This window comes from Sciurus vulgaris (assembly GCF_902686455.1).
Source record: "Sciurus vulgaris genome assembly, chromosome: 10".
NCBI classification, from domain to species: domain Eukaryota; kingdom Metazoa; phylum Chordata; class Mammalia; order Rodentia; family Sciuridae; genus Sciurus; species Sciurus vulgaris.
This window is the reverse complement of record NC_136470.1, coordinates 89,328,680-89,340,928: the sequence shown is the minus strand read 5'-3', so window position 1 is coordinate 89,340,928 and position 12,249 is coordinate 89,328,680. Positions and strand designations below refer to the sequence as shown.

General features: G+C 43.7%; 1 protein-coding gene across 5 annotated transcripts in view; it reads right to left on the bottom strand.

The window, feature by feature from the left end:
* Nucleotides 1–12,249, bottom strand: part of ABCC5 (ATP binding cassette subfamily C member 5) — a 90,090-nt gene that overhangs the window by 23,779 nt on the left and 54,062 nt on the right. For all 5 annotated transcript variants that reach the window (XM_079101532.1, XM_079101529.1, XM_079101531.1 and 2 more), the window contains 7 exons: nt 11,812–12,168; nt 9,026–9,097; nt 6,674–6,798; nt 6,482–6,554; nt 4,839–5,042; nt 3,739–3,882; nt 867–969 (listed from right to left, as the gene is read on the bottom strand). In XM_079101532.1, coding sequence (XP_078957658.1) covers nt 867–969; nt 3,739–3,882; nt 4,839–5,042; nt 6,482–6,554; nt 6,674–6,798; nt 9,026–9,097; nt 11,812–12,168 — 1,078 coding nt within the window. The remainder of the gene's footprint in view (nt 1–866; nt 970–3,738; nt 3,883–4,838; nt 5,043–6,481; nt 6,555–6,673; nt 6,799–9,025; nt 9,098–11,811; nt 12,169–12,249) is intronic.

Below are 12,249 nucleotides of genomic sequence, written 5' to 3'. Positions count from 1 at the left end.
TTTAAAATAAACTGCTTTTTAAATTTGGAAGTTGATATGCAGTTTAAAATTCACAAAATGAAAATGGTCACATTATTTCAAACAACTTTTCTAACTCTTAAGATATGCCTCAGTTGCTAAGAGAAAAGTTTATTTATCTATTTTTGGTACTGGGGGTAGAACTCAGGGGCACTTAACAACTGAGCCACATCCCCAGCCCTTTTTTGTATTTTTTTTTTAGAGACAGGGTCTCACTGAGTTGCTTAGGGCCTTGCTAAGTTGCTGAGGCTGGCTTTGAACTCATGATCCTCCTGCCTCAGCCTCCCAAATTGCTGGGATTATAGGCATAAGCCACTGCACCAGGTGCTAAGAGAAAAGTATAAAAACCAGAACAAAGGACAGGGAAAGCAGGAAAAACTGCTAACTGTAATTCTGCATAGTCCTGATGCAACACGGCTACGATCAGGCAATAAGTCCACGTTGTTTCAAAACAGTGCTTCTAAGAAAATAGCCTTCTTAGAACTGGGACCCCTCAACTTTGTCTAGGACTGACTTTTAAAAGTGCAGAGGTGAATGGCAGAAAGAAAAGGTATACCTCTACCCAGCCCTCAAGTTGTCCTTACTCAGAATGACTCTGCTGTAACTGTTACACCCGACCTTACCCTGCATAAGAGGAGAAAGGTATGGGACCAAAGGTCCTTCTTATGGCCTTTTCTGTTTAGGTAAACAGAAGGTGCCTCACAGTCTTCCAATTTATCTAAGGATTTTGTTATTCAAGAAATATAAGACCAGGTAACATACAATGTCAAACATCATGAACTACCACTTGGTATTATTCCTGATAAACTTTCATGACAAATCTAAAAAAATCTCAAAAAGGTCATTACCTTCTTCTGCCTTCACTGCTTTCTCCTTCTTTACTGATCCTGTTTTAGGACCCTTGTCTTGTGATTTCTTCTGTGAACCACTGGTTTCCTTTTTTGAATTAATCTAATAGTTTTGAAAAAAAAAAAAAGTCTCCAGTCATGATATGGCCATCCAGATCAATGTCCACCAGATACATCTTAGCAAATTATCTAGTAAGCTACTATCTCTGATATATCTGAAGATATAGAATATAGAAGACATAGATATAGAAGATATATATCTGACTTCTTACAAGGGCACCTGTACTTATTTTTTATTTTTCTTCCATTCCTTAAATCTTTGAGATTGGGGTTCCTACCCTGTTAGTCCATTGACATTTTCTCTCTCTCCAAAGTCTCCCCAAAGACAGAAGACATTTTATTCTGTTCTCATCCTCTCCAACTTGTCCAAAGTATTAGGGCTGGATTCATTTCCCTTCCTCTAGTCTGAGTTACCACATCACTAAATCAGATCCACAGATGGGATCATTTCCTACTACACCACAGGAGAAATCCCAAGTCCTCAGCCTTGTTTTGCAGGACCTCCACATTTGATCTGAGGCAGTTCTCCAGGTTCCTACTCTCTAGCACACTGAAACTTAAGGAAACCACATCACAATTTCCCATTCTGTACCCTGTCTGGACTGGTTCCTTCGTTTAGAATGCCCCTCCCCTCAGCCCAATCTCCATCACAGTTCCATTTGAAAGGATTACAATTTTATGTCCTTTATGAGGTGACTTCAACTCCTCTGAAGTTCACCCTTGCCCTTCTCTCCCTCAGCACATTTTCAACATTGCTACTACCTACGTGACCTGGTGTTACAGCGGCCTGTGAAAGCACGCAAGCTCTGGTCTCCCACTGAGAAGTCTCCATAATAAGGCAGAGTGGGACTCAGTTAACAACACACTGAACCAGACAACAGAATCTACTTAACTCATTTTGTCCCCTTGTCTCACATGTGGAACACATCAAACAACTTAAATCATGTAACGAATATATCATTTATAGTAATTGAAATAATAATTATGTTTGCAGAATTAAAACTTGAACTTAATGGGTTAATGCCTCCTTGTCAACTTCCTACCATATCATTAGCTAGGAGATTCCCTGCCTACTATTCTATGACATATTGTTAGCCTCATGCCCCCAGCAGGCTTTCCAACTAATTTTTTTTTTTTTTTTCCTGGTACTGGGGATTGAAGCCAGGGCCACTTGACCACTGAACCACATCCCAGGCCTATTTTGTATTTTATTTAGAGACAGGGTCTCACTGAGTTGCTTAGCTCCTCACTTTTACTGAAGCTGGCATTGAACACATGATCCTCCTGCCTTAGCCTCCTGAGCCACTGGGAATACAGATGTGTGCCACTGTGTCTGGCTCCAACTAAATTTTTTAAGTTGACAGTGAAAAAACTTAAAAAATATAAAATTTAGAGAGATGTCTGAAACACAAGTTAGAGATACTACCATTCGTTGAATACTTACCAGAAGAAGAACATTATATATTATTTAATCAATGCAACAATTCTAGGAGGCAGTTTTGTTTTTGTTTTTTGGTATCAGGGATTGAACCCAGGGCATTTTCAACCACTGAGCACTGAGCTATATTCCCAGCACTTTTTTTTTTTTGAGACAGGGTCTTCTAGGTTGCTGAGGCTGGCTTTGAATTTGCAATCCTCCTGCCTTGGCCTCCCAAGCTGAGGGGATTGCAGGCACCAGCTAAGAGACAACTTTTTAAGATGAAGAAACCAAAGTTTAAAAAAAATTAAGACATGCTGAAAGAATGTTCTCTCCACCACCGCAGGCTGACTCAGTACTCTTACTCCTTAGACGTTTTCATGTTCGCTTCTTTTCCTCATATTTTGCCTTGTATATCTACAATGATGAGGAAATGACCCACGGAGTCCAGACTGCCCTAAGAATCACAGAGATCAGACATCTAAATCTGGATCGGGATCTCTATGGAAGTTACCAATGACTCCTGGAGGTGTGAGTTTTAACAGAAGCCTAAATTACCAGTCAGGAACAGTCTGCTGTGCTGTACCTAAAGTCAAAAAGTGATAAAAACCCAAACACTGAGCTAAGACTCCCAGGAAAGGTCCCAATAACTTTCTGCTTTTGTTTCACTCTGACATCAAAATGTCCTGATAGCCAAGAAAGCAGTTTTCAGTCCAGCCTAAGTCACCTCCTTTGCCACTTCTGAGCATGCCATTGACTGTACCCAATTTGGAGCTGGAGGGAAGGCGTGGCAAAGCCTCCACCTCTGAGTGTCATACAGGAGGAGGGCTACAAACAGCGCTTCTGAGTCAAAACCCCCTTGGTTGCTTCACTTTTCTGAGCTTGAAGTCCTTCTTCAAGTCAGAGATAATCATATTTGACCACATAGCCCCAATAAAATGACTAAATAGAAAATGGTATTTATAAAGTGCCTAAACCAAGAACTGGCAAACAGTAGGCGGTCAGCACCACTGGATTCTTTCCCAAAGTACACATTTAATTTCCTTTCCTTATTCACCTCTTGTTTAAAAAAAAAAAAAAAAAAAAAAAAGAGCTTCCCACTGCTTCAATCAGGGTTGATGGGGTTTAAGAAACTAAGCTGCAACCACATAACAACACACATCTTATTAATAAGTTCTCAGCAGTAGAATAGCCCAGCTCACTACCCCCGACCCTGCTCTCCTACAGTAGATCCAGCATGTAAAAAAAATGCACAGCAGTCTGGTTACAGGAGAGAAGGACCCATTATGCCAATCAGACACAGACACTGAGTTCAGCCAAGCACTCCCCAGTACCCACTACAGCCATGACTCCCCTGCACAGAAAGGCGACACACACAAACCCAGCAAACCTTACCTCAACTGGGGGTGTCTCTCCAAGCAACAGGTTATTAAAAATGGTAGCATAATCCCCACTTAAATTCATCAGCTCCTCGTGGGTGCCTCTTTCTGTAATACAGCCCTCTTTCATGAAGATCACTTCATCACAATCAACAAGGTACTGAAGAAAAAGGTAGGAACAACACAGGACTGCAGATATTTGTGCAAATATATATATATATATATACATACCCAGAACTTAGTTCAGCAGGTCCCAACTGGAGGTGATTTAGCCATCCAGGGGACATTTGATGACTTCTGGAGATATTTTGGGTCGTCAAAATTAGGTAGAGGGGTACTACTGGCATCTGGTGGATAAAGACCACAGACGCACACAGCAGTCCCCTCCCCTCCATCCAACAAAGAGTCATCATTAGCCCAAAATGTCATCAGCACCAAGAGAACCTCTGTTTTAGTTTTCCATATTCTATGATATAATTCAAATAGCACTTCCTCCGTTTTTTACATGAATCTGCTGATGGAGTTACGTGAGCCTTCCATTAAATTTCACTGTACTCAGAAGTACAGACAATTTCAGATTTCTTGGGGCAGAAGTGGAAGATTAACCCTCCAAACTTAACATACATGGCAACAACCTTGAGCTGCTCTTTAAAGTGGCTGCCTGTCATGGAATGACACAGGCAGAAGAGCTTGCTTCCTAAAGCAGTTCTTACCTATATTCAGACGTCAACACACTCTTTCCCCACTCACTCAGACCCAAACTCTATTTTCAGCCACATCTCTCAGCCCTTTCACTTGCTGATCCATACACAAAAGCTAATGATCTCTGATTCAGATGGCCAACTGAGATGCTGATACAATGTGCTTTAATGGTATGATAGGACTGAAGGCAATTTGCTGAGGAAATGGAAACTTTTTTTTTTTTTTTGGGTGCTGGGGATCGAACCCAGGGCCTTGTGCTTACAAGGCAAGCACTCTACCAACTGAGCCATCTCCCCAGCCCCATGGAAACTCTTAATTCCAGGAATCTCTAGTTGCCCCACAAAAGGTTCCTCCCACTATCCTATGTCTGATTCCCAAGCCAAGGTGAGCAGCCTAGGGGAAGGTGTAACATACCTGTAACTGGTGGGTAACAAACAGAACCGTCTTGGACTTGAGGTGCTTCCGGATAGCACTGTTGAAGATGTGGTTGCCCACGTGGGCATCTAAGGCACTGAGGGGGTCATCTAGGATGTAGATGCTCCGGTCACTGTACAATGCCCGGGCAAGGCTGATCCTCTGGCGCTGTCCACCACTCAGGTTGGCTCCTCGTTCACCAATCTACAGAGCCCAGAAGCACAGCAAAGCCTCCAGGTCAAGTCCAGAACAGTGCCACTGCAGTCACCTGTCCTCTCAAACTGGTACCTTCTCTTGAATCCTCTGCCAGGATAAACTGCTACTATGATCCTTCCAGGAACTGGGGGAGTTGGCTCACAATCATTTGGATACCAATCAGTCCTATACTTGGCCTTGCCACTGCCCCTGGGCACTCCTCCAATCCATTCTCCACATGGCAGAAAGATCTTTCCAAAACACGAAGCTGACTATGCTTCACTGTTACTTAAAAATCAACAGCTCTGATAGAATCTAAACACCCAAATATGGCATATGAAGCGGAACCTTAGCCCCTGGCTGCCCAGCAGCTCTCAGGTCCATTGAACAACCCCTCCTACACTCTGGGATCAGAGCCATTTAACCTCCTTACTCTCGTTCATCAGATTATTTTGTGCCTAAGTCTTTGGGTATGTCATGCCCTTAACTATAAGCTTCGTGAGGGTGCAGACAGTTGCCTTAATCCTTTATTCCCAGTGTCAGGCAGGTGGTGCACCTGTCACTGGCAGACAATGTACCTGCTAAATGTTACCACATGAACAAACAAGGAAATTAATTGTCTGGTAACAGGCTTTGTTGGAAAAAAAATCTTGTCCTTAAAAAACATTCAATTAATTCAAAGGTTTTCAAACCTGACTTGCATCAGAATTTCTTGCAGGGTTTGTTAGAACAGATTGCTGGGCCCCATGGCCAGTGCCTGATTCAGTAGGTCTGAGTATGGCCTGACAATTTGCATTTCTAACAAGTTCCCAGGTGATTCTGACACTGCCGACTTGGAGACCATGAGTTGAGAACTCTGAGCTAATTAAACCATTTGACAAATCTGGTTTGAGGGATTTAAATGAAGTAATAAGTTGAATAAAAATGCCAGTTCCAGAGACCTCCAGGGCAGCTCAGGGAGATAAACTTTAACACTTGAAGAGCACAAACTAGTTCCAGAGATATGCCTCTGGAAACTGCTCCAGTGCAGAGAACCAAAGAAAAATGGATTTGTTCTAAGGGCTCTTTTAATGGAAGGGGACTCTATAGACTGAGTAAGGCAGTTGGCAAAATAAAGTCCAGGGAAGAAGTTTGTCATAAACATGCTTGACTTGTGGCTTTAAAAGTATCCAAATAGAGTAAAAAACGTTAAATCAACAATGGGATTTTGTTTAAAATTGACATGTCATGTGGAAAACTTAGACACTTAAAACAGTGTTCACATTCCTGTGCTAGTGAATAAATGCTTTCTTAACATAAAGGTCCAATGAAAACAAAACCCCCTTGTGGTTCTTCTCCCAAGTATTTAGGATGCATCCTAGCAGGGGGCTCTGGCCCAACTCACCACCTCTCCCAGAGAGAGCCCCCCTGCTAAATGTGCTGTCACAGCAGAGACAGAAGGCCTGTACCTCAGTTAGGTCGCTGTTGGGGAGAATGGCCAGGTCAGGTCTCAGGCAGCAGCTGTTCAGCACTGAGTTGTATCTGAAGGACACAAAGCGACACAGTGTCAGGGACATGGTTGGAGCAGAGCCTGATGATGGGCTGCCTTGCATCTCACGTGGCCAAGATGGAAAGCATGACAGAAACCAAACATTCCTTGCCTTTCTTCATCAAATTCCTTCCCAAAGAGGATGTTGTCTCTCAGAGTGGCATTGAGGATCCAGGCCTGCTGGGCCACATAAGCGAAGGTTCCACTGATGGCAATGCTGCCCTCTAGAAGTGTCATCTAGGGAGACAGACACCATCCAAAGGCATCATAACTCGAAACCATCACCCTAAGGCAACAGACCCCCATACATTCTGCAATGGAATCTGAAGTTTTGGCAACTTCCTTAGATGCTTTCTGGACCCAAGTCTAAACCCTACCTTTGTTCTAAAGAGTTATAGCAGCAAAGAAAATCAAAGTTCTCCTTGCTTATGTGAGATAGAAACCCAGCATAATCCACAACTTGACCAAGCCAACACTTCACTCAGCCTACAGGCATTGGCCTATTCTGCACTCTTCCTAACTGTATACTGTTTTAACTATGGGAAGCACAGGCAAGGAGGGATTTCAGAAATCCCCTGGAGAGGATGCTGTAAGGATTTATAGCTAGCATCTGACTCAAGGGGAGGGCAAGCCAACTCATCTACAGAATTCATCCAGGATTTTGGCCAGGTCAGCTGCTTCTGTAAAATGAGGACCAAAGGGGAAAAAAATTCCAGGTTAGACATCAACTTGTAAGGCCCCTATGTAAGGATGGCAGAGCTTCCCCTCCAATGTGAAGGGACAGCATGATGAGCCATGTGCTCTGAACTGCATTTCCATCACAATGCTTGATATGAATCAATTTACCAATTTTATCATGGATCCTTTTGAGACCTACAGTAGACATCTGTCTTGGTTAGGGCTGCTGTAGCTTTGAAGCAAAGTTTCATTAACCAGACATGTAATACTTGCACATACAAGCTTGTCCTCTCAAATGCCTCAAACACACACTCATGGTGTACACACACAGGTGTATGCCACAGACCATAACACCTAACCACCAGAAACTGGCAAACACTCGAGATGTACATGCCAAAGTATTTAGGAAAACACTTCTCCTGGCCAGAGCTGCACAAACATCCACACAGCAGCACTGTCAATGAAGAGTTAAACCTGAAAGAAGCAGGGTGGACCAAGATCGCCAGCCTCCCTGTCAGAGAGAGGGCTGCCAGGACTTGGTCCAGAAGCCAAGCCCACCATGACAGTGCAGCATTTTGCTGGATGTTGAGCAGAACTTAGAAATGGCCCTTTTCCACTCCCTTTAGCCCCTCATCTCTGTCCCTCATCACTGGCACTCAAATCTGGCTGAATGTCAGAAATCACCTAGGAAGCTCTTTTACAAAGACCCCCAGCTGGGCCCAAGGGCTGGAGAGTCTCATGAAGCAAAATGCAGCCTTCTTGGGCTGTCCTGGGCAACACTGCTCTCCAGAGGAGCCACAGCTCACCAACTGTGACTGCTGATGCCAAACATGACAAGGAAATATTCCCTAACATGGAGGCCACAGAAACACCCTCCCCCTCTCCCATTTGTTTCATGTCCTCAAGAAGAATATGCAATTCAGAGGACCTTGCCATCAGGAGCTAGGAATGGTCCTGTGTTTATCCCCACGTCAATCTAAATCAAGGAGTTTAATTACATTTAAAAGCACACAGATACCTTGGATTCTTCTGATTATTTGGTTCAAAAACACTAAAGACAATGCATCTCAGCAGATGGTACCTGCCCTCTTGTCCCTCACTCTCAATGCTGACAGCTGTCCACTGGGCTCCTCATGCACTCTGTACTCACAGCCTGTGATGTGCTTTCGTATCTAGTTGGCTGGCCTAGCTCCCACTGGACATGAACTCCTTGAGGAGCTAACTCCTTTGTGGGGCTGAACATCGAGTGGCGCTATGATTCTCAATCAAATCCTGGGGTGCTCTACTCCTGAGCTACACCCCCAGCCCTTTTTATCTTTTATTTTGACACAGGGTCTCACTTAAGCTGCCCTGGCTGGTCTTGAACTTGTGATCCTCCTGCCTCAGCCTCCAAGTATCTGGGATTACAAGCGAATGCCATCCTTGGCTCTGGAATACAGGTTGACCCTTTGCTGCAGTTTGGGTGTTTGTTCCTCTCTTATCTCTGCCACTTCACAACACGCTATCTGACATACCCATGGCACTCAATAAGTACATGCTGAATAAAAGAAGGAGCAAAGAGCAAATGAAGCCAGCTGGGACATACATTAGTCACTCATCAGGTGTCAGCTGCGCCCTTCCAGACAGGCTGTTGCGGGGGGAGAGAGGGACAGGACATAGACCAAGGTTTTTTTGTTTCCACCTCTCCTGACTCTTCAGCAAAAGAGCTCATTTTTCCTGAGACGTTTGCTAAATAGAGTCCTAAGAAGTAAGCAGGACATGTCAAGGGCAATGACAGAAATCTTACCTGTCCTAAAATGGCCGAAATGAGAGACGTTTTTCCACTTCCCACACTGCCACAGATTCCAACCAGTTTACCCTGCACAAAGCACATGGGGAGAGGAAGATCATTAAGAAACTACCAACCCACTCATCCCGAGGAGTGCAATTTCTCTGAGGAAAATGCATTGATACAGTAACTGTCATCCTGATGAGTCAACAAGTCGTGTACCTGTTTTCTCCCTCGTTAGCAGCCTACTTCTCAGGGATTCTGTGGGGATACACTGAGGCAACAGAGACAGAAGCCCTTTGAAAAACTAAATGTGCCACATACATTATAGTATCCCACTTTTAGAAAGTCTTAGCTTCTTCCAACTTTATTGGTAACCTGTGTTTTTTGTTTTTATTGTTTTTAGAAGAGAAGGCAGGACTCTTGTAAATAATGATTTTTCTTGGGGTTTACATTCTCAATAAAAAGTATGTGCATTTTTTTTTAGAATTTTTTTTTGTTGTTGTTGTAGATGGACAGAATCCCTTTATTTTATTTGTTTATTTTATGTGGTGCTAAGAATCGAACCCAGTGTCTCACACGTGCTAGGCAAGTGCTCTACCACTGAGCTACAGCCCAGCTCCAGTATGTGCATTGCTGCACATATTTTTCTGCAAATATTTCCCAAAATCTGAGGAATATTTATATTTATGTCACCAGTTCCAAATAAAAGTAGGAAGCCAAGACTGTGATAAACTCAGGATCCATGGGGACTGGTTCAAAGACTCCTGAGGATATCAAAATCTGTGGATGCTTAAATATCTTACATAGAAGAGCACAGTCTTTGCATATAACCTGCACACATCCTCTAGTATGCTTTACATCATCTTTAGATAATACAATGTAAACACTATGCAAATAGTTGTAATACTGTATTGTTCCAGGAATAACAAGAAAAAAGTCCACTTTTTCTACACATTCAATTTTTCTCCCAAACAAATACCTTCTGTCTGCAGCTGGTTGGAATGCATGAATACAGAGGGCTGACTGTATCCTCAGGTAAGCAAATGAGTTCCCAATAGGTAGTGCTGAAAATTTTCAAGTACAGACAGATGACAGCACAAGTTTTCAAGGATAGATAGCCCAAGGAAGGAAGGAAGACTGGGTGGTGTGGAAGGAGCACAGACTCTAGGGGTGGACAGGATATGACTAGATCCCAAACCCACCAGCTCCTGCTAATCATGTGATCCTTGTTACCGAAACCAACACTGTGTCTGCCCTGCTCACGAGACTCTGAGCACCCAAGAAAAAGATTACTCTCAAAAAACCAAGTACAGTGTCTGGGACATAATAGAAGCATGGTGAGCAAACAACAGTTTGGCATGGTCTGTAAGTTTGAAAGATCACTACCTGGTGGTATTGAGAGATCAAGTCACATTTTAAGCTCTCCTCAGGCCAGTTAGTTTTACACAGAGGAAAACACAGTTTTGGTGACTAAGTGTGATAGCAACAAAGAAGCAAGTGCCTGGGGCAGAGAAGACATTTGGCAAATATCACTGTCCCTTCCCCTCCCTGGCCTGTAATCCCAAAGACTCAGGAGGCTGAGGAAGGAGAATTGCAAGTTTGAGGCCAGGTAGGCAATTTAGCAAGACACTCAGCAACTTAGCAAGATTGTGTCTCAAAATAAATATAAAAAGGATTGGGCTGTAGTTCATTAGTAAAGCACTCCTGGGTTCAATTCCTAGTACCCCCACCCCATAAAAAAAAAATCTACTTTTTAAATGAGGCTTCCCCCGCCCAGTATAGTAGAGGAAGGAGAGGGAACTAGGGGAAAGGAAGGAGGAAAGAAAGGGGGCGATAATGGGGAATGCACTCAATCAAATTATGATATGTGTATGTATAAATATGTCACAATGAATCCCACTATTATATGTAATTATAATACATCAATTAAATTTAAAAAACTACTAAAACTGCAATCACAGCTGTCCCCGCCCCAGCACGCTCCACCTCATTTTTCACAGTCCTTATCACAATCTGACACAGAATATACAGGATATCTTGGACTTGTTTATTGGCTGTCTGTGCCCACGGGAGTGTATACTTGAAGAGAGCAGGGATTTTTGTCTGCACTTTTGCTGCTATATTCCTAGCCCTATAACAATGCCTGGCACATAGGTGGCACTCAAAAAATGGCTGTTGAAGGAACAAATGTACGTATGACTGGGTCCCCTGAATATTATGGGCCTCTCAACATGGTGCTGGTTCCCAGTCAGTCTGCATTTTAAAAACTTTGAACCTGCACCAGTCCTGCTGAGACTCCTGACCTGTGCTCCCTGCGCTGTGACATCATATACCAAAATGACCCTTCACTTCCATTAAAAATAAATTATTATAATATAACTGTCGGTAAAAGTAGCACTGAGACCTACCCTGTGCCAGGTCATGTGCAATGCTTAGCCTACTGGGCACAGGGAGCCCACACAGAGTTATAATATCAGAAATAATTACTGCAGCTCACATACAGCTATAATAGCCAGAAACTGATTCAGGGCAAAATCTTGGAAAATCCACTTGAATGCTTCATTTCCTTGTTTATAAAATGAGCATCTCATGAGATCAGTTTTTATTAACTCTGTTGTTAAATGCTTAAATAATCCCTTTGAAATTACAGCTGGTCCAATCTGCTTTTTGGTTCAAAACCATTCAGAGCCACAGAGCACCTTGCTAAAAGGAACTGCACCTGCCTATTCAGATCAGAAGGGGGTGGCACGCCAGATGGGGTGCAGGTGCGAAGGAGGTTGGAGTGGAGGCAGACGGCTCACCTCTTCAATTTCCAGGTCGATGCTGTACAGTGTCCTCTGCAGGCGGAGGCTCCCCAGGTGGATGTGTTTGCCTTCTTCCTCCTCAGGACTGGGCCGCTCGTCACTGTCCAGGAGGAGGTGGCCTTTCTGCTCTGCCAGCACCGCCTGATGCTCAGTGCGCTGCAGCTGCCTCACCTTCTCTTTCTTGCCCCTGGCAGCCCTCTTGTCTTTTTTCATTTTGGGGGTCAGCTTGGGCGAGTTCTGGATACTGGAGTGGGAGGAGTCCCATGCCAAGGTGGCATTTTTCATCTCTATCTTGATGTGAGGACTGGCTGGTTTGTTCTTTATCATGTGAACCTCTTCCATTAGAAACAAACTCTGATAGGAGTTGTGAGAGAGGTGCAAAGATGAGACACTGGATCAAGACCAGGGAGACAAGCCTAGGGCGCACACTCACGT